Below are 23,190 nucleotides of genomic sequence, written 5' to 3' on the forward strand. Positions count from 1 at the left end.
ACTGAGATATACCAATTTTTTCCCCATATTTCAGTCATTTTGGAGAATAACTAAACTCTAGGATGCTATGTTTGTTTTTACTGGCTACAAATGTTAGAGAAGTACAGAGAAAAGAATACTGGGGAGGGCTATAGCAATCACGAGGAACAATTCCTCCCTCCCGCCCTACCTCCCTCCCTCCCTCCCTTCCTTCCCTCCCTCCCTCCCTCCCTCCCTCCCTCCCTCCCTCCCTCCCTTTTTTACTTCCATCCCTCCCTCCCTCTTTCCTTCCTTTTTCCATGTGTTATTCTACAAAGACTCTGTACAGTTACTGTGCTAACAACACTGGGGATTTAGTGGTAACCACAACAGAGGAGGTTTCTGCCCTCGTGAAGCTCAGTCTGTAGGAAACGCAAATCTCTCTATATAAAAGCCTAAGTGACCATTCGACTGGTTGCTATGATGTGCACTGACCACCAGGGGGCAGACATTCAACGCAGGAGCTGCCCTCTGGTGGTCAGTGCGCTCCCACAGCGGGAGCGCTTGTGCCAGATGCTGGGCTCATGGCTGGCGAGCACAGCTATGGCAGCGTAACCCTCTCCCATGGACACTCCCCCTGCATGCCCCTCCCCCATAGGGACCAGACCCAGATCAGGACTGACTGGGCACGAGCCCATGGCCGCTTCTTGGTCATGGGCGTGTAGAGACCGCAGCTGAGCAGCTGAGCTGTGGCGGATGAGCAGGAACGGTGTGGTTCCTGGCTTGGGCTCAGGCTCCTCCCCAGCTGCCTGCCCCTCCACGCACTACTACATGCTGATTTCAGCCGGATCCCCACAGACCATGTCGAGGGACCCACGGGTGCACAAATCTGGGCCTCTAGTATTAAATAATCATACAAACACTATATATTCTGAATTGTGACAAATGCTTTGAAGGCAGAGCACAGGAAGTGACAGAGTTTTAATAGGAGGTCCTCTAGTCTGGGGGCTAGAGAAAAGCGAGCTGAATATGGGTAGGGATTCCTGGTGGAGAATGAGCCTATGGACATGCCTCCCTCCTCTGACTAGTACGTTGGACAATGGGATTCACAGCTGTGGGTAAGGCCAGCCTTCACAATAGTGGACACAAGCAAGCCCTCAGCCCCACCAGGAGGCAGTGTGTTCAGTGGAAAGAACACAGGCTCTTAGACCAATTAAGGAGCTATGTGGCTTAGGATAAGCCACTTCAATGCTCTGAGTCTCAGCTCTCCCATCTATGAAATGGGGATAATGACCACTGTGATGATTATAAGAATAAATGCAGGTAAAGCACCTAGAGCAGATCCTAGCAGAGAAAGACTCAGTAATGTTCATTTCTTTGATCCTCTCTTCTCCTTTCCATTTTATTACAGCCTGGCTGTCATCTAGCTCCTGATACGATAGGGCGGGAACGTTGACAAGGATCTCTTTGTGACCCCACAGAACCTAGCTTCATGCCTCAAATAAAGCAGGTACACACAGCTGGTGCTGCTCACAACATATCTGACCAAAGAAGCAAACTTGACAGAATGCCCTTAGGTTCCATGACGAATGCCACAGCTGAGAGAACAGCATGGCGGAGAATCCAAGCAAACCCCATAATGCATGTAAATGCTTCTCCACCGTCCTAAATAATAACACAGATTTAATTAAAAACACTTTAAAGACATCCTTTCAATGTCTCTCCCTAACCCTCTGCTCCTTTATTAGACTCTCAATTTGCTGACTGGAGTGTGATTTTTGCTGAAACCTCTGAATAGCAAATCACACTTTCATCCCAAAGTGTCAGAGATAACGCCATGTCAGAGACTGGAATAATTAAAGGCCAAAGAGGTAAGCCCAGCCAGGAGTGCAGCAGAGAAACATGAGCGAGCCAATGATGCTCACAGACTTTTTTTTTCTTCTTTCCTTTTGCTGATTAAACCAAAGGTCTTGGCTGTAAATTAGAACCACGTTCTCCTGAAATATTAATCTATGTCTTAGGGAAAAAAAAGACTCCTGGGTTGATTGTAACAATTTAAACTGCTGATGAGTGTCCTTGGCAGCGATGAGTAGGGTTTGTCAAACTGAAATATTCCTTATGGTGGGAGGCGCTTGGTTCCAGTGGGAGTAGAGTTTACCTATGGACTCCTGAGCTCTTCCCACCTATGTTTTAATTTTCATGCATGTCCCTATCCACCCACCCACCCCTCCACTCATCCATCCACCCACCCCTCCACTCATCCATCCACCCATCCATCCACGCATCCATCTACCCAACCACCCACCAACCCATCCATCCACCCACTCATCCATCCACCCATCCAGCATATACTCACTGAGCCCCTATTCTAAGCAAGATGCTTCTCTAGTCCTGGGACTAGACAGACAAGAATCTCCTGGAGAAATACTACATAATTACCTAACCAAAGAGTTATAGAATATAAACCAGGGCTGTCCACTCACAGTGACATGCATTCAACCAAATTTCCTTGAGCAAAGTGCAAAGACTAGGGTCTCCTGGGAGGGGAAGGGTACCCTGACTCAGCCCTGTATTCCTAGTGCTTAGCATGGAACCCAGAACACAGTATACACTCAGGAAAAGTGTGTTCCATGATGAGATTCCACTCTGGGGTTACTCAAGGACAGGGACAAATTTTAGAGTGCTCTCGAATAACTTTTAATTCATTCAGCTAGCATTTTCCGAGACTGATTAGTCTCCCAAGCATTGTTTATGTCTTTTAGTGAACGTATGGATGTGTTTCTGCTGCTTGGAAAACGAGGAGTAAAACTTCTGGCTCTACTCTGGAGGTAACTGCCAGTTTGCAATGTGGTTGTACATTTATATTCTCACCAGCAATACCCAAGAGGTCCAGTGGTTCTGCCAAATCTTTTTTCTTTCTTCTTTCACTTTATAAAAATACTGACTTTATTTCACATGTATCCACATCTTTTTTCTTTTCTCTTTTCTTTCTTAGCCATTCCAGTGAATGTTTAGGATGACTCCTTGTGAATTTAATTTGCATTTCCCTTATGTCTAATAAATTGGAGCCCCTTTTCATGTGTTTCTTGGCTACTTGTATAATTTCTGTGAGGTGCCTGTTTGGGCCTTCTGAAGGCCCTAGATGTTTGTCTGCTGGTGGGACATGTGAAGACATGGAAAACAAATTATCACTTGACTCTGGCTGTGGTGTAAAGGATGTTTTCCAAGACCTGAAGTGACCAATTGTGCTTTACTCCAGTGATGAAAAGCCTAAGTGTATTAGGGACAGAAGGAGTTAAGGCTGTGTTCAAATCTTATGACAGGAACAGGCTTTAACTGTTCTCTCTCCCTAGATAAGCTGTGGTGAGATGAAATACAGAAATGGCGCCACGCGGAGTAATAATGTGTAACGAGGACCGCCCTGGCTTCTTCAATCAGCCATTAGCGCGAGTGCTCGCAGCCACATATCAGACAGGCTGGGCTGTGGGAGCCCTGTGGGGTGTGGGCTCTGCCCCATGGTGACTGAGCTGAGGATGGTGTCAGTGTTCAGCCCTCGATGATGCTTGGGATGCCCAGCGAAGGCTTCCATCAGACCGGCAGGGACCACTGTGCTGGGTGCTTAGGGATGGCTTCGCTTTAGCTCCTAAATGCAGAAGCAACAGGCTGTGCAATGTGCTGTATGATAACATTTAGTCCTCCCCATCCTATGAAGTGTCATTCTATCCCTTTCACAGATGGAGAAACTGAGGCACGGTGACCTCAGTCAGCTCCCCCGAGGTCCACACAGCCAGTAGTGGCAGAGCGGGGATTCAGGAAACCAGGTTCCAAAATCCATGCACTTAGCCATTAAGCTGGGCTGCCATCCACAGAAAAGTATGCCAAAGGGCACGGCCTTTTGTTTACACAAAACCCAGAATTCCAGAATCCTGTACGAGATGTGGACTGGTTAAGCCAAGACTGATCTCCAGTATGTGCAAAACAAAGGAAAATAAAGACAATGATAAAAACGATGCAATTTATCATCATCTGGCATGAGTCCGCTGCTTTACGCACATTATCTACTGCTCATACAGCTCATTTTATACACGAAGACAGGGAGCGTGGAGGGGTTGGGCAATATCGCAAAGTTCCCACACTAGTCACCGCAGTGAGGTGGGAACTTGAGGTTTTCTGTTTAAACCCATGCTCCCACTTCCACACACTTTCTTCTGCCCTCATGAGGCCTTACACTTCCTCCAGGTATACCACACGTTCAGCTGTGCGTCCTCTCCCAGGGGCGCCTGGGACAGGGACTGCAGGCCCGAGGATGCCCTGCCAGTCTGTGACAATCACACGCACCCCTAGCAGCATGCCTGTAATGCACCCTTGCCATACTTGGTATTCTCATGAGAACAAACTCCACTTTTCTGTTTCACTTGGTGAAATTAGTTCTTAAAAATAAGCTGATGAACAAAATAGAGACACGGAAGCATGGAACAGACTGATGGATCTCAGAGGGATGGAGGGGTGGGGAGAGATTAACCTGGGAACTTATATGCATAACCCATGGACACAGACAATAGTGTGGTGAGGCCTGAGAGGGGTGGGTGCGGGGTAGGGGTGGGGCATCAATGGGAAAAAAAGGGGCACATCTGTAACACTTCCAACAATAAAGATACATTTTTAAAAATCTTATTTGTGCTTTTCTCTCGCTAAGCCCTTTAACTCCTGGCCTGGGCTGCCTGCTTCTACAGACTAACCGCTTGGACTGGTCAGGGACCCTAGGCCCTCTACTCCCCTGGAAAAAGAGTGTCGGTATGGTTCAATTCTCAGATCCACTCTTTAGTGGCCAGTTGTTTATACCCTCTCTAAGTCAGTTAACTGACGGTCGGAGTGAGAGGGTAATGATGCCTGGGGAGAATGAACTGAGACACTGAGGTGAAGCTGTGCAAAGTGGGTGGTAAGGTGCCAGCCGAAGAGCAGTTGCCAGCCTGCAGCCCCCATTGAGCCTGTATTGGAGCTCATTAGAGTCAAAACTCTGTCAGCGTCACCCCTGTAGCCTGGGCTTCCCACCCACAGGGCTGGTGGGTGACCCTTCCCTACCAGGCTTCTTTCTGAATTTCCCCCTCTCTTCACCCCATCAGGGTGTTCTAATGACCCTTCTCTCCCATTCAACCCTAAGCTCCTTCAGGGCTAGGACTGAGTCATAGCAACTGGCACCACCACCAGCACACAGATTTCTTCCTTTTTAACTTACTTTTAAAAAATCCTATCTAATAAAAGAGAAATATGGTAATTAGCTGTACATCCGCTACCCTTCCCATTGGCTAATCAGGGCGATATGCAAATTAACTGCCAGCCAAGATGGCGGCCGGCAGCCAGGCAGCTGGAAGCTAACACGAGGCTTGCTTGCTTCAGTGACAGAGGACTCCAATATTCCCCGCCTGCCGCTGCCGGCCTCTGAGCTTGCAGTTTGAAACATTGTTACAAATATAGAAGCTAAACAAAAGCCCAGAAACCTGCTTTCAGCCATCCGGGATCTCAGAGCTGGAGTTGAAACAGTGTTTTGATTATAGAACCCAAACAAACCAGATACCTGCTTTCAGCAGCGGAGGCCTAAGAGCTGGAGCCAAGCCTCAGAGCTAAAGCTGGCCCAGAATAAAAAAAAATAAAAAGAAAAAAAGAAGCAGTTGGGAGCTTCAGTCACCCGCCAGCCTGAAAACAGCCCTCAGCCCCTCACCCAGACTGGCCAGACACCCCAGTGGGGAACCCCACCCTGAAGGATGTGTGACCAGCTGCAAACAGCCATCATCCCCTCACCCAGGCTGGCCAGGCACCCCAGTGGGGACCCCCACCCTGATCCAGGACACCCTTCAGGGCAAACCAGACAGCCCCCACCCGTGCACCAGGCCTCTATCCTATATAGTAAAAGGGTAATATGCCTCCCAGCACCGGGATCAGCGGAGCCATGAGGCCTCTCAGCACGGGAATCAGTGTGACAGGGGGCAGCACCCAAACCCCTTGATCGCCCTGCAGCTCTGTGTGTGACAGGGGGCGGAGCCACAACCTCCCTATCTGCCCTGCTCTGTTTGTGACAGGGGAAGGCGCCCCAATCCCCTGATCAGCCCTGCTCTGTGCCTGATAAGGGGGGAGCTCCCCAACCCACTGATCGCCCTGCGGGCTCTGTGTGTGACAGGGTGCGGCGCCCCAACCCCCTGATCGGCCCTGCTCTGTGTGTGACAGGGTGCGGTACCCCAACCCCCCGCCCCCAAGGGCCCTGCTCTGTGTGTGATGGGGTAGATCCATAACCTCCCCATTGGCCCTGCCCTGAGTGTGACAGGGTGCGGCGCCCCAACCCCCTGATCCGCCCTGCTCTGTGTGTGACGGGGGGCAGTGCCCCAACTCCCCTATCGACCCTACTCTGTGAGTGACAGGGGGGAGCTCCTCAACCCACTGATTGGCCCTGCTCTGTGTGTGACAGGGGGGAGCTCTCCAACCCCCTGATCAACTCTGCTCTGTGCGTGACAGGGTATGGAGCCCCAACCCCCCTGATTGGCCCTGCTCTGTGCGTGACAGGGGGCGGTTTCCCAACCCCCCAATCGGCCCTACCCTGAGCGTGACTGAGGGTGGCATCGCAACCTCCTGATCTTCCCTGCTCTGTGCATGACAGGGGGCGGCGCCCCAACTCCCCAATCGGCCCTGCTCTGAGCCCGACCAGGGGCTGCACCTAGGGATTGGGCCTGCCCTCTGCCACCCGGGAGCAGGCCTAAGCCAGCAGGTCATTATCTCCCGAGGGGTCCCAGACTGCGAGAGGGCACAGGCCGGGCCCTTCCCCCCCGAGTGCACAAATTTTTGTGCACTGGGCCTCTAGTCCTATATAATAATAGGCTAATATGCAAATTGTCTGCTTGGGAGTTTGACAGTCTGCTATGACGTACACTGACCACCAGGAGGTGGCACAGAACAAAGGAAGGCCCTGGATGGCTGCGGCAGCCAGGGGAAGGAAGGCTCTGATAGGCCCTGATCACAGGCCAGGCCTAGGGACCCTACCTTGTGCACAAATTTCGTGCACCAGGCCCCTAGTTGTAACATAAGAGGAGATGCAAAGAGCCACTGCAACAAGCATAGAAAGTGAGGAACTATCATAGAGTGCACATCCATCCAGCCACTACCCAGGCCGAGAAATGAGTTTTCCAGGTCCCAGCAGCCCACCCTGAGCCCCACCCCAGGGGCAGCCGCCCTCCTCCTGGGAGGGTCCCCTCTCCTGACCTTTACAGTCTTCACTTCTCCACAGTTCATCACTCAAATCTAAATCCTGGTCACTATAGTTCAATTTCTCCCTTTGAAAAGCGAATTTGTTATATTTGTAAGTCTTTTTTTAACCTACAGAACCCTCCTCCATTGCTTTCTTTTCCTTAAATTTTTCTGTTGGCGAACCCAGGAATGGGACCTATGGAGTTTCCAGTCCGGTTTTGTTAGTTGCACACTCACATGCAGTTCAAAGTGTTGCTCTATCCTAGATTTCCTGCGAACAGGCAACTGGATCCAGGCTCATCCCCTTCCCTTTCTGCCTCAAACCCGAAACCAACTGTTTCTTTTAGTGCAAATGATACTTGAAGATGACAGTCTGGATAATGAGATCAGAGACCTGTCTACTTATCAATGTATATTGGCGCTGGCCCAATAAAACACTTCCATGGGTCAAATACCCTGTTGCCACTTCCTTATTAACCTTGCTTTACATTCATTATATTAAAATCCTCGTAACATTTCCCAGGTTTGAGAATTCCCCTCACATCACAGATGAGGAAAGTGAGGCTCAGAGAGGTGAACTGACACACCCACAGTCACACAGGAGAACATGGGGCAGAGCTGAGCTGCAGAGTCTCGGGTCTGAGGGACTCCAAAGCCTGCATGCCTCTCCCTGCTCCTTGATGAAACATGTTTGTTAATTTTTAATTTACTCTTGATCAAGATTTGCTGATAAGCGAGTGAGTGAGTGAATGATTGCCTGACTTCTTGGGGCAGAGTGTAGACACAGCCCGGCTCTGTGCTCTGCCCACTACAGAATGCTGTCTTTCCTTGTCATTATTATTTTTTTTTGTTCCCAATGTGACACATTTTTGCTAGATATGGCAGAGGGATATCTTTTAGTATTCTGGAATAAACCTTAAGGTATATTTTTACTCTTGGCTTGGAAGGCTCATTTTATTTATATGCTTAAGATGAAAAATATAAGTAGGTGATAGCAGGTAATTCTTCAAGCAATCCAAGTCTAAATTCACATTTATGCCTTAATTATGGGCTCACTTTTGATGTGAGTCTAGGTAAATAGGTATGCGTCTCTCTTTGCTTTGTGCCCACATAGCTAAAGCCCCCTTCTCCCCTAGTATTTCTGATGGGAATGAAACCTTCTGACAAGGTTGCATTTGATAGAAAAGTTATGTGGCTCTTTTAATAGAAGCAGACAACATTGCAAGCTCACACCAAGCTCCATTTCCAGGCAGTCTACACAAAGGACAAGGGCTACTGAATTTAACGTTTTATATAATGGCAAGAAGGCGGACTCAGATTTTCCTATTGAAGAAGAAAGAGTCCTATCTTTCCCCTGAGCACATGGCAGTTACCACCTACCCTCCAAAGAGAAGAAAGCATGTGGAGCCATAGGGTCAAGCACAGGGATGGCCCTAGCACTGTCCTCTGTCTTGATCTTGGACACTGGAGGCAGGACTTGCCTGTCCATGGCACATTCTGCTTTATTCCCAGGGCCATGCAGACAGGCGCAAACACAGCACTGTCCAGTCTGCCTGTGTCTAGCAGTTACATGGAGGCAAACTATCCCTTTGCGTTTCTGCTGAGATCAATGGGTGGAGAAATAGGGTGAAGACTGGGAGGGTTCCCAGTTCTGCCAAGGCACATAAACACTTGTCCACAAGATGTACCGAAGGGAAAGGAACATGGAGCTTCGGAGAATGGTGGACTTGGTCCAACACCTCAGGCAAATTGCTTCATCTTTCAGAGCCTCAATTTCAATATGTGTAAAATGAAGTTAAGAAATAACTTCAAAAGTAACTGTGCAGCTTAGACGTAATGTATGTAAATCAATGAGTCTAGGGATTGGTGCACAATAGCCTCTCAAAAAATGCTCATTTCCCTTCTTTCCCTCACATGTAATATATCACTGGCTAACTGTTTGCCATTCTGGCATCTACAGCTACGAGGATTTAATGCAATCACAAGGCTTGTTTGTCTTCAGACTCCCATTTCTATTGCCGCAAGGAAGCTACCATCTTCTAAGTAACCCAGGGATGCAGAAGCTGTTTCATAATGAGGCCTTGCTTGCTTCTAAATATGCACTGATTGTCAAGGTGATGGAGGAGGTTCATTATTTAAAGGCATAATTAAAGGGCACTTCCTTTAACTAAACTAATGAGCAGTAAGTGCAGCAATATTTGCATGTTTAGACATTAAGGATGCAAACAGATGACTTACAGGAGATTGGGAGTAAGCTGGGGCAAATTAATCTTACACCCGGGGCCTCCAGGGTTATTGCTTAGCAAGACTTCCGGAAAGGGGTGGTCTTCCCTGAGAAGTCAACTCTACAGCCTTCTCTTGTTTCATGGGATGAATTGCCCTCTCATCAGGTACCTTAGGAGCAAGTTGATCTTTTCTTTAAAAGATGCTAAAATGTGATTCCTGATCCTTTGAACTTGAACTCTGCTTCTGGATGGACATCCATGCCCTGTTCTAAACACTTAGGGATCAGTATGGATATTGGTTCATTCTTGTTATCTTGTGCATCCCCTCAAGCTGTAAATTCTCCTAAGTCAATAGTGGTGTTTTTTACTCTCTTGGAGTCTGTGTGTTTTGAGGTCATATTCAGGGTTCTACCATTTATTAGACAAGAGATATGGCTTGCACCCTGCTCTGTTGCCCATTCTCCGTCCCTAACTTGGATTTTATGCCTCAACGGCAAGGTTTTTGTTAGAATTAAAAGAAAGTGCCTGGTGCAAATTAAGAACTGAAGCAATGTGGTTCCAATTCTCCTCTCTACGTGGGGACTGCACGGTGGCCAGTGCCTTTGCCTCGTGTCCCCTAGATGGGGGGATGAGTACCAGAATTTCCCACTTTATATTAGGATTCGATGTCATCAATTTCTTGTCTTTCCACAGTGAGGAAGTGACAGAGAAAAATATCTCTCATGTAACACATGCAGGCATTTGGGTTTGATGCCAAGGAGGAGCCTCCCTCCTACCAGCACCCATCCCCAAAGCAGTCTAGGGAGGCAGGAGCCAGGCAGTGCTGTGACCCATTTCATGCTGCTCCCAAGGGGACCACCCCAAGGCTCGCGCATCATCATTTATTATTGAAAAGGTGATTTGAGTCACTAAATATTTTAATTGTGTTGACATTATTTCCTTCCCAACATTAAAATGAGAGACACTGATTTTAAATATGCATTTTAGGATGTCTATTGGGGGGAAAAAAGCATTCATTGCCTCTGGGCAGATGTACAGGCTAAAGCACAAATCATGATTTCACAGGAGTCAAAGGAACTGCTGAGCAGGTGCTCGTCAGGGGAAGGGAGACCAGAAAGGAGCCGGCCCGCCAGGAAAGGGAGAAAAGGGGGAGAATAATTCGGACCTTTGATTTGTTTAAACGGAACAGCTGTTTACAAGTCAGGAGGAGAAGGTGGGAGAAGCCGGTGAGATTGCAGCAGGGAAGAGAGTGACATTCCTGCAGCTCTAAATTCTCCGCGAGCACAGGCTCTTCAGAGACATTAAAGGCAGCCCTTTGAGTAATAATGGACGTCCAAGAAAGCCCTGAAGTCAGATCTCCTAACAAAGGCTCAAGACGTGTCGACAAGTGAGGCTATGGAACCCTCAGTGGGTTGTGGAGACTGTGTCCGCAATAGGACACACACTGAATGATCCACGTGTCATCGGATCTTACTGCTGGTGAGGACCAGGGTCAGCTCCAGTAACACGCGGCAACACTGACCTGCACGTTGCTGGACTTCCCTTCCTTCCCTTTATTTGTGCGAGTCAGTGTCTTGATAACATCCTCATTTCAGTCATGGTTCTGCCTGTGGAACTCTGCAGAAACTCCCATTTCTTCCCAATAATAACAGCAGCTGCAGTATGTTAACCGCCCACTATAGCTGGGAACCTTCCCTGAGCTATAGGAACGAACCAGGGCAGAGTTCATTTGGGAGGTGGTTCCAGGGAGGATAAAAGACAGTGAGAGAGTGAGTTAGGGAAAGAGGACAAGCCAACAGGGTGGCACCGGCCAGGTCATCGCTGTGGGCTGGGGCCTTGCTTGCCCTGAGACTCCTGAGAAGAGTGCGGGAAGCCACCCAGAAGTGCTCCCCACCTCCAAGCCCAGCTGCTCCTTGCCCCTGTGGGCAAGGGTGCTGCAGGGCGACAGTGCGGCCCATTCTGGACTATCCTCTTGCCCTGGATCAAGCTCTGGGGCAGAAGAGTGGAAGCCCAGCAGAGTGAGGGGCGAGCTTGAGAGTGGACCCCAGTGAAGCAGGTTTCTGTGGTTCAGGGGGAGGGCAGATTATCTAGGGAATCTCATCGGTGTATCAACGCTGTCAATGTTGAGCTTCCAGGTGAGGCTCTGTCAAGAGAAAGGATTTGCTCAGTTTGCTTTAGCATTTCCAGAAACAAGCCTGGAGGACTCAGCGTTTCCTCCCTGAAGGCAGAGAAGGCGCCTTTCCTATTTATAGTGGCTGGCAAGGAGGCCCACACCTTAGGCTGGAAGGAGAATACTGGCTTAGAGGGGAAGGAAAGGCTAAATCTGCCCTTGGGGGTCCTCAGCCAGAGACTTGTGAGGAAGCAAGCCTGGTGAAAAGCAAGGAGCAAGAGGTAAATGTGGGCTGCTAGGAGGTAGTGCCTCTTTCTCCCGCCCTCCCAGGGCCACACCTCCAACCTGCAGCACCTGCAGCAGAGGCAACCACACACGGGGGTGAGTCTGGGGCCTGCCTAGCCTAGGCCTTCTCAGAAACCTGTGCAGAGCCGGGAGGTGGCTGGATCTATGAGCCTGAAGCAGCTCTAGGCCTCCCCAAGCCTCAGGAGTGATGTATGAGTTTCCTATTGCTGCTGTAACAAGTTACCTCCAACTCTGTGGCTTAAAACAACACTAACTGATTATCTTACAGCTCTGGAGGTCACAAATCTGACGTGAGTTTCACTGGGCTAAAATCAAGGTGTCCAATCTGTTTCTTTGTCTTTTTCCAGCCACAGAGACTGCCACAACCCTGGGCTCAGGGCTCCACATCACCCTGCCTCCATGCTCATGTCTCTGCCAGTAACTCTCCTGCCTGCCTCCTGTAAGGACCCTTGTGATTACACTGGGCCCTCCTGGATCATCCAGGATAATCTCTATCTCGGGGATTCTCTAGATAATACCTGATCTTTAATGTAATCACACCTGTAAAGACCCTTCTGTCATGTTAAGGTAACATATCCACAGGTTTCAGAGATGAGGAGGTAGCCATCTTTGGGAGACACTATTGTGTTGATCACAAGTAGCTGACAGGGGGCCCTAGGGAGACCAGGAGGGGTGTCCGGGCATAGAGGTGATCAGCAGAGATGGGCATGATGCAAGGTTGCCATGGAAGGGACTTCACGGTGGAGGAGACATGGCTTAGGCCATGGGTGGGCAACCTCTATAAAGAAAACAGAACCAATGAGCTAACCATGTCAACAGTGACCCTGCCAGAGAGCAGAAGATCCAGTCACTGTGCAGTCCTGATCCGGGAGGAGTAAGTGTCCTGGGCGGCTCTGAGACCCTCCCTGCCAACAACATGAACTCATGGAAGCCACCTGCTCCCAAATGTCTGGAAGCTCATGGAGATGGAAAGAGAAGGGAGACGGACTCTGAGAGAAGTGGGGGCTTGTCAGGGACCCTGATTTATGTACTGTAGAGAAATAAAGAAGTGGGAGTCACTGCATTTGTACCTTTCCTCACCCATTATTCATTCAGAACCACCCTGCAAGTTGGCATCTTAGAAAAAGCAGGTGTTCCGCCTAAAGGAGAGAAAAAAAAAAGGTGCTAGGCATCCTCCCCACTTTGTTTAGGACACCGGTTCCTGAAAGAAAGCGGGCTCCCTGAAGGCCAGTGCGCAGGGCAGGCCAGGGAGCAGGGTGGAGGCACTGCGTTCGAGGGAACATGGCCAACGTGTCTAAGAGTTAGTCTGTAATAGCGGAAATTAGAGTGCTGACAATGCCCAATTATTGTGCTCATTAAGATGACTGGTCTGGACTGGACTGACCATTTTCCAATTAACTCCTTGGCACTTGGCTATAATAATGATTGAACTAACCCATTTGACTCCCAGTGTGGCTGAAAGAGCAGATACGAGTAAACTGACTCTGCATCATCCTAACACTTGTTCCTCACCAAGAATAAAGGATTTATTCACTTGCAGCTTTTTCTAGGAGCTTTAGAATCCAGGCAAATAGAACGGACTTGATGGGCAAAGACAGATGTAAGCATCTGGGTAAAATCTTAGGTGTTATTTTTTTTCCTGGGGGAACTGAGCCTGTGACTTACTCTCCTCTTTATGCAAGAGGAAGGAAGACCACCTCCAACACCAAGGGCCTGAGACCAGGGGACCTTGCCCCACTCCCACCTGCCTCTTCCCTCTGGGTGTGGTGAGGGGATGGTGGAGACCAGACATGCCCACCACCCATGATCTCACCCCTGGAAAACCAGCATTCTTAAAGGAGGGTGGGGTGGGGTGGGGGCTAGGAGAGCAGGAGGTGTTTACAAAGGACAGGTGGGCCTTATTAAGAAGATCCAACTTCTCATATAGACCTATTGTAGCATAGTTTTCCTTTGTCAAAATAACTGGTTTTATTTTGTCTGTTTTTTATCAGTCATCTCAAACTAGTGACCAGAGCATAAAGGTATACTGTAGACCATTTGTTTGGTCTGATGATAATATGCTTTTAAATGAGAAAAATATTAAAAATTGAGAGATTTCACACATAAATCTGATTTCCAACTTCTGAACAATTGGAGGTGCAACACCAGGCCTGGATTCGGGTGGCCTGGAGCTGTGTGCTGGCTTCATCTCCAGTGGGGACCGGCCTCCACCCAGTGAGGCCTCTTCATGCCCTGTGTTGCTTCTCCCTGCCATGATCACTAGAGCTGGTGCTCCCATAGGATGTTCTACTGGGCCCATAACCTAGGCAGGGAGGGCTGTGCGCAGCCCCAGGGCAGGGTCACATCTGACTTCCCTCTCCCTGGTGCCTGTCACAAGTGCTGGCGCAGAGAAGACAATGGGACCACCAGAGTAAGCCCACTTCTGCATCCTGTGGAATTTTTCAGAGATGCATAGTTTTTCCTCCTAGGAGCTGGGGGCACCTGTCCTCGTGCTGGTCAACTGAGGCTGTCACTCAGGCTGGGCCTCCCAGGAACTGAGACACTGAGACACGCCGTAAAACACCAGCAGGTTTCCCTCTGAGCACCAACACATCCAAAGGGAAGATCATTAGAATTCGTGACACCGAGTCAACTGTATCTAAATAATACTGAAGCTGGAAGGGGCTGCCAATGACTAACCCTCTCCTGTGTGAGCTGGCAGCCGGGCATCCTCCTCTGCTCTAGTCTGGGTCTGCCCATGATTAACAGCTGGCTCCAGGGATTTGCGTTAGCAGATCATAAGTAAAAGTCCCATTAAAATGACATTCTCCTCATCATTAGGATCCCTTTACTGAGGTGCATGGGGTTTTCAGGGGCATTTCCTGAAACTGCCTGCTGATGGATTGGCCTGGCAGTCTGTCCACCCTGGCAAAGGCCCTCTGGGGCGTGGAGCTAAGGCAGCTGTGGGCAAACTACTGCCCGCGGGCCGGATCCGGCCCGTTTGAAATGAATAAAACTACTGAAAAAAAAGGCCGCACCCTTTGATGTAATGATGTTTACTTTGAATTTATATTAGTTCACACAAACACTCCATCCATGCTTTTGTTCCGGCCCTCCGATCCAGTTTAAGAACCCATTGTGGCCCTCGAGTCAAAAAGTTTTCCCACCCCTGGGCTAAGGGCTGGGCTGCGGGAAGAGCACAGCTCCTCTGGGGCACCTGCCTCTCTCTGTGGGCGCCTCCTGAAGGGCTATATGGAAGCCTTCCTGCTTTGCATGCTCTGGTTTCAATGCCCACAGCAGCATCTGTCAAGTGCTTGCTGTCCCTGCCTGGCTGTGGAGAGAGGAAGGGGAGACCCTGCTTCTAATGCGACTCCCACCCCTGGTCCCATTGAATGACTTGGCCTGAGTTATGCTGGCGTACACTTGATACATTTTATGAATTTCATATAGCCTTCTTCACATTTACCCATCCCGGAAATTCTCAGTCTTCTTTATAGAGCAAAATGCCTCACTTTGTGGCCAATTCTTTTGGGGATACAGTACCAACTCAACAGCATGATATAAACGGCCTCTTGGGATCGAATTCCACCTGCTCCTCCAAACTTGGGTCCTAACTGCCAAGGTCTTCTGTTTCTGCCCCATTCCTCAGCCCTGCCACACCGGAAGCTGCCAGTTCCCTGCAGATGGCCCTCCTTCCTGCTCAGCTCTCCGCCCTCCCGGCTGCCTGGCTCCACTGAGCCCTCCACACTCCCTTCAGATGCTGCCCCTCCTAGGGGCTTTTCCAAGCCCGTATCTCCAGGCTGCATTTGGAGTCAGGGCCTTTAGGAGGCAGTGAAGGTTAAATGAGGTCAGAGGGTAGGGCCCCAATCCCAAGTGGCTGGTGCCTTCTAAGAAGAGGAAAAGGTCCCCGAGCTCTCTTTCTCTACCAGGTGGGGACACAGCAAGAAGGCAACTGCTGCAAGTCAGGAAGAGAGCCCTCCCTGGGAACGGAACTGGCCAGCACCTTGATCATGGACCTCCCAGCCTCTGGAACTGTGAGAAATGAATGTCTATTGTGAAAGCCACCCAGTCCATGGCATTTTGTTATGGCAGCCCTAGCTGATTAAGACAAAGGAGACCAAGTGTGAACAATGTGAAGATTGGACAGTTTCATACAGTTTCATTAAGTCTGTAAACATTTTGCATTTCAGTGATAATTCTGATCTCTAAATTAAAATACTTTAAATTTAAAAATTAAAACACTTTAATTTGCATCTCTCTGATGATTAGTGACTTGGAGCATTTAAAACAACAATGAGGTATCACCTCACACCTGCCAGAATGGCTATCATCAACAAACGACAAGTGTTGGCGAGGATGTGGAGAAAAGGGAATCCTAGTACACTGCTGGTGGGAACGCAGACTGGTGCAGCCATTAAGGAAAAGAGTATGGAGTTTCCTCAAAAAATTAAAAATGGAACTGCCATTTGACCCAGTGATCCCACTTCTAGGAATATATCCTAAGCATATATGCACCCCTGTGTTCATACAAGCGCTATTTACAATAGCTAAGATCTGGAAACAGTCCAAGTGCCCATAAAAGAGCTGTGGTACATTTAAACCACAGAGCACTATGCAGCTGTAAAAAAGATGGATCTCTTACCCTTTGAGACAGCATTAAGGGACCTGGAGAGCATCCTGCTAAGCAAGATAAGCCAGTCAGAGAAAGACACGCATCACATGATAGCACTCAGATATGGAAACTAATGAACAAAATAAACTGATGAGCAAAATAGATCCAGAGACATAGAAGCTTGGAACAGACGAATGAATCTCAGAGGAAAGGCGGGTGAGATGAACCAAAGAACTTACAGGCATATACGCATAACCCATGGACATAGACAATAGTGCGGGTCTGGGAGGGTGTGGCGTGGAGAGGGTCAATAGGGGGAAAAGGGAGATATCAATAATACTTTCAACAATAACGATAAACTTTAAAAATGGAAAACATTTTAAATTTTAAATTAGCAAGCTCACCAAAGCAGCAGCAAAGCATCATGGAAAAGGCAGGTCCTCCCCATGGTGTGCTGCGTGACCTTGGGTAGGTACTGACCTTGGGTAGGACTGGGCAGGATGGTGGCAGAGACCAGATGAGCTCACACACACAGCGTGCCTGGCAGGATGCTCAGTGGATCTCAGCGCCCCCTTCAACTCACCACTTTGGGAACACATTCCAGAATTCCTAGATTCACCATATCTTTATCTGTAGAACCAAAACTCTTTCCTTCACTCAGTTTTATTTTCAAACCCTGTGACTTCATTTGCCTGTATCACTCAATCCCATCAGAGAAAAGGCTGCAGGGCATCTATAAATATCCCAGACACTAACTAGATCAGTGTTCTTATTAAAAGCCCTCACAATATGGAATTTATTTTCATTCATCTCAATTCATATTGTGTATTAAAAACATCTCATATAAGCCATATGGAACTTTAGAAGGTAGCTGAGAGGTGGCTGGGAAATCAAATAAATAATGTCAAGATTTTGTCACTTCGGCAAGACCTAGAATTCCTAGTTCAGAGAAACATACAGTAATCAGATGCCATATTTCCAAAAAACCAGGATCCAGCAAAATGGGATTGATTGGGAGTGGATTAGTCAGTTGCCCTGGGCTCCCTCAGACATCTTTCCCTAAGCTTGGCCTCCCCGACCTTAGCGCACTGTCTGATGTTCCACCACGGAGAGGCTGCCTGGAGTTAATGAATCTCTCTATGAAAGCACGTAGGCCTGTGCTTCCGTGTGGGTACCAGGGGGCAGCCGTCATTCTCATCTCAGTGTAAATGGATTCCTCCTGGAACGCTGCCCAGGAACACTCTCTGAGGTCAGCTCCACTGGAGGTCTGGGAGCTTAGGTAGTACCAGGAGAGGTGGGGAAGATGCGGTCATAAGGAGAGAGAAGGGAAAGGATTATGGGACATTCAGCCCTAGACAAGGTGAGGCAGGAACACACAGTGGTTTTGGAGGGAGAAAAGAAGACTGAGGTCCCCAGAGGCACCCAGGATATGGGTGGGGCAGAAAAGGAAGCAAAAGGAGTTGCTGAGGCCCTAGGCCAGTGATGGCGAACCTGTGACACGCGTGTCAGAGGTGACACGCGAACTCATTTTTTGGTTGATTTTTCTTTGTTAAATCGCATTTAAATATATAAAATAAGTATCAAAAATATAAGTCTTTGTTTTACTATGGTTGCAAATATCAAAAAATTTCTATATGTGACACGGCACCAGAGTTAAGTTAGGGTTTTTCAAAATGCTGACACGCCGAGCTCAAAAGGTTCGCCATCGCTGCCCTAGGCAGTAAGGCCATAGAAGGGGCATCCTTCCACCTGCTTCACTAAGCAGACCCATTCTGCACTCCCCTTCCCTGTCTGCTGGCCACTCTCCCTCTTGGTCATTTAAAACCGTTTTTAAAAAGTCACTCTGCAGATCCCACTGAAGGCCAACTCCAGGCTTGCTGCACAGTCGCCTCTTCAGTGGCACGGCCACCCAGAGAAGTGAGCGCCACCTCCGCGATCTCAGTGCTACAAGTGTCGGAAACAGACACTTCACAGCTTTTGATTCAAACGAGACACTTCATTTGTCACTGACAAGTGTGACACAGTGGTCCTTGTGATCACAAGCCATTAGGCTCTGAAGTGAGTCATAGTTTTCCACTTCAGACGAGAGCACGTGTTGCTCACAGTGCGCCATGTCACTGCTCACTTCAAAGTCCTCAGGCCCCTGCTCTCAACCTGTGCCACCTAAAGCAAGGCCGCACCTCATCCAAGAGAGATAACAGAGCTTTTACGACACACAGATGCGCTAACAACGATCACAAAGTGAGCCTCGGATGAAGGGAAAGAGAACCAGCTTCCCAGGAGCTCAATGCAGACCAAAAGGACAAGACGCAGGTTAGCTGACCCTCCCCACTTCTGCCTGGTCTTTAAGGTGGCGGTTTCCATCCGGACTTTACGATGCTCTTTGTCTCCCAGAGCTAATTCTTCCAAGTATCAGCAAGTGACCAGAACCCGGAGGTGCCTACCCACTGCCATCCTCACTGGAGCACACCGCCCACCCCCTGCAAAGGGATGAGCAGGGGCGACGGGCCAGGTGCGAGCCATACCTGGTCCAGCTTCCAGTGGAACTCGGCCGGGCGGAAGGTGTCGGCCTGGTCGAAGTCCTTCCGCAGGAGGAAGACCAGGCGGCAGTTGTGCACGTACAGGGCGTAGTGGTGCCGGTTCATTTCTGCAGACAGAGCGAGGGTTTGGGGGGGAGAGGGTCCTTGTGTCAGTGTCAGTCTCAGCAGAGGAGTCTTTCGGCCATATCACCTAGCATACCTCCAAGGACACTGACATTCTGGTCTCTCTTTTACAACTGGTTCTGAGGAATGTTCTAGAACATACATGGTGGAGCTCATTGAAATGCAAGAGGAAGATTCAAGAAAGCCCACAGTAAAACTCCTAAGGTGTCATTTGGGCTTTAGAGATCAACCTACCCTAAGCTCAGATACTGCATCAGACCCCAATAAAAATTCCTTAGGTTAGCAGGTTTTATTTACTTATTTTTGGTACATATACTTCTGAGAGAATTAGGGAGCCCTCTGACAATCCCATCATTCACTCTGGGATCCTTTAACCTAGCTGGTTTCTCCTCAGTTCCGGGCTTTTATTTCATCAGGCTTGACAGGGGGACCACCAGGCACATCTCCTTCTCTGATCTCTGTGTGGGGAGCGGGTGCTGTCTCACTTTTAGTTGCTGGCGGGGGCGGGGGGTAGGGGGGGGACAGATTGATTTTCCAACATCACACAGAGTTCTGTGACTTTCCAGCCTTCTCTCCTCCATGCACAGACAACGGGTGGGACTTTGCCCTTTTCTGATAAGAAACTTCCTTTCCTGCTTAGAAAGTTTCATGCCATGGGTCCCAGCCATGATGCCCTGTAGCCACCAGATAACACCCGCTGCTTGGGAGGAGGAGTCTTTTGACCTCACAGTTACGATAGAGTAGCCCACACAGAAATATTCCACACGGCACATGCTCCACAAATGAGGGGCGAGTGAGCAGGTGACCAGGGGAAACAGGCCCAGAGAGCGTAGCAGCTTCTCCAAGGTCACACCCTACGAACTCTGGCTGTCCATCAGCAGAGGCTGAGCTGCCGGCCTTCCTTCTGTACTGTCTTCCTGTGGCTGTGGTTATGTGTTTGGGGTAACTTAACAAGGGCAGTATTTGAAATGGGAAATTGTGAAATTATAGTTTAAGATGGAGTTGTAAACTTTGCATAAGATGTCAGTGTGTGTGTGTGTGTGTGTGTGTGTGTACACGCACACGCGCATGTGGGGTGTACTGACAAGAGCACAGGATTAGAATTAGCTGACTCTAAGCTTACATTCTACTTCTGATACTTACTGGCTGTATAATTTGGGACAGGTTACTGAACCTGCCAGGGATGTTTCCTGATCCTTAAAAATGGGAAACACCGCAATGCCTTAATAAACTTGTTTGTGGAGATGTGAGACACCGGCGAGGAGAGTAACAGCTAACACAGATTGCACTCCTGTATGCCAGGCCCTTTCTAAAGCACTATACATACACTAAGTCACAAAATCCTCACCAAACCTGCAAGGTAGATAATATTCTAATGCCCATTTTATAAACAGGAAAGTGAGGCACGGAGGGATTAGATAACTTGTCAAAGATCATGCAGCCAATAAGCGGTAGAGCGTTTTTAACCGCCAAGCTGTGCACTGCCTTGCACAGCGGCATGCTGAAAATGCCCAACACAGGTTAGCTACCATTATTATGTATGTCACGGACATTAAAAATACTCATTTAATCTGTCAGGGCCCTATTATTGAAAATAAACGTTTGGAAGTCTCACTATACAGGGGTGGGCAAAAAAAGGTTTACAGTTGCTCTCATGGAAAAAGACATGCAGGTTATGATTATTACAACAGCTTTATTGTACTCACAACTGGAAACCTCCTTTGCCCACCCCTGTATATAATACAATGAAGATGGCGCTGCTTTACTTGAAGTAAGGATGCACCCCACCCATCTCGTGTCTAGCAGCCCCAAGCTGCTTCTGGGAGGCTGGGCCTCTGAAGTTGAAACCACCAACCCCAGAGCCAGCTTTTGCCATCTTTCCCCCTTTTCCTGGTGCTACTCTACCCTGAGCCCAGGAATCAGCAAACAGAGAGACCAGAAGCCTTTCCCAGGGCCCCTCTCTCGCCCCTGCCTTTCTCCCACATCTTCGGTGGCTGTGTCTCTGCCTAACCTGCTGGGACACCACAGGCAGCACCGAAGGGCCGGGCGAGACTCACCAGTCTTGTCTGAGTTGCAGAGGATGGTTTCCTTCTCGGCTCTCACGCCAGGGCTGGGGCCGTGTTTCATCCACATGGTGATGGTGAACTGGTCCGTCAAGTTCTTGGGCACAATCCCGTCAGGGACCTTGGCACCCTGCCTGCCGTCAAACTTGAAGATCATCTCGCTGCTGTCCACCAGCAGTCCCGCAGTCCAGTTCGAGGCAGCGCTGGGGGACGGCAGGAGGTCGATGATGCCAGAGGAGGCTCCTGCAGGGGCGGGGACAGAAGGACAAAGGGTCATTCCTGCCAGAGGGGGTGGCTTTGCCTTCTGTTTTCTGCTCCTAGATCAGCATAAGCTATAGATAAGCCTTGAGCAACAATGATTTGAACTGTGTGGGTCCAATTATATGTGGATTTTTTTCAATAAATCCTGCAAATGTATCTTCTCTCCCTTATGATTTTCTTAAACACATTTTCTTTTCGCTAGCTTTCTTTATTGTAAGAACAAAATATTAATACATATAACATTAAAAAAGATATTAATCAACTATGTATGTTATTTGTAAAGCTGCTGTCAGCAATGGCCTATTAAGTTTTTGGAAAGTCAAAAGTTATACATGAATTTTTGAGTGCATTGGGGGTCAGCACCCCCAGCCCCCACATTGTTCAAGGCTCAGCTGTACTCAGTGCACTTATTCAGAGGTCTGGCCCAGCCCTGAGCTAGGTGACTTGGGAAATGCTTATGGTCCGCTCGGGGAGGCATCAGGAACTTACACAGAGAAGTGTTGCATGTGGTAAGCCAGAGTGCAATAAACTATCATACAAGGAAGAAGTGCTGGAGGAATTCAGGAAAATGGGGTGGCCCTGGGGGCTTTCATAAGCAGGCAAGGTTCCTGGAGAAGGCCAGGGTTTATTGGGATCCGTGGATTCATTCACATACTCATCCATCCATTAACCTGTCAGCCACTGACTGCACAAGGACAAGATGCCAAGACCCCCTGCAGGTGCTGGTGATGTAAAGGAGAATCGGCACCACCCCCGACCTGGAGGAGCACAGGACCAACAAGTGGTCGGACAGCTGTGATACCGTGTGATCAGGGCCGTGAGGGGAAGGTCTAGGTCCTGATCCCACGAGGAGTGTAAGCCACTTTGTACTCACCACACTTGTTTGTTTTTTCCTTTTTATACAACCATTGGTTTAGGCCGAATGCTACAGTGGTTGAGTTCTGAAGTCAGAACTTGATGCCTGGCAGAATGACTCGTAGTCTTGTTACTGTGCACAAGTCACTGAACCTTTCTGATGTCCCACCTCCTTTTCTACCGTCTCCCTGCCTGGGGTGTTGTGAGGACTGAATAAGAAACTGCATTAGAGCTTGCAGCAGCATGCTCACCTCAAGGTGATGCTCACTCCATGTTAGCTATAACTTTATCATCATCATCATAATTATTATTTCTGCTACCATTAAGATTCCAGACTAACGCATGGGGGCTTAACCTGAAGCAGTGGTAGTGTAAGGGCAAACTTGTGTCTTAGGAGAATCACACCTGCAACCTTGTGGAGGGTGGAGCTGAGGTGAGTGGGATAATCCTTGGGCCTCCACCGACTTCCCATTGAAGCTCAAATGCTGCCAAACCCTTATGTTCTCCACATCCATGCGTTCCACACGGGAGCAAGGCTCAGCTACTCAGGAAGGAGGAGGGCAGGGGCGTGCTGATACTGTCAGGAAGGAAGAGCCAGGGAACCCAAGGTGTGCACGATGCTGGGGGCTACTGTGTGGGGCTGTCTCCTGGCTCCGGACTGACCAGTTAGTTATAAATGCCGATGAGTTTAATGGACAGTGGTTGGGTGTATTGCCTGCTATTTGTCAGGGATCATGGACTCCTGAATTCTGTGTATCAGTGCCTAAGGACTGGGCTCCAAAGTTAACAACCACAAACATCTCCTATAGTTAAAATGACCCTTGAAAGTCCCTCAGGAAAGTGCCGTATTAGAAACCAATATACTTCTTTGCAAATGTTCAGCCCAGCCAGTTTTGCCTCCAGCCTTGGAAGAGACCATTGAGCC

The 23,190-nt window shown here is 48.9% G+C and overlaps 1 protein-coding gene across 2 annotated transcripts in view; it reads right to left on the reverse strand.

Annotated features, from left to right (window-relative positions):
- The window catches only part of CLSTN2 (calsyntenin 2), a gene marked incomplete at both ends in the record, with an annotated part of 546,899 nt that overhangs the window by 52,692 nt on the left and 471,017 nt on the right, over positions 1-23,190 (reverse strand). For both annotated transcript variants that reach the window (XM_081105871.1, XM_081105872.1), the window contains 2 exons: positions 18,949-19,070; positions 21,144-21,392. In XM_081105871.1, the coding sequence (XP_080961997.1) occupies positions 18,949-19,070; positions 21,144-21,392 (371 nt within the window). The remainder of the gene's footprint in view (positions 1-18,948; positions 19,071-21,143; positions 21,393-23,190) is intronic.

The sequence above is a fragment of the Myotis nattereri genome (assembly GCF_964212035.1).
Source record: "Myotis nattereri genome assembly, chromosome: 14".
Classification (NCBI taxonomy): Eukaryota; Metazoa; Chordata; class Mammalia; order Chiroptera; family Vespertilionidae; genus Myotis; species Myotis nattereri.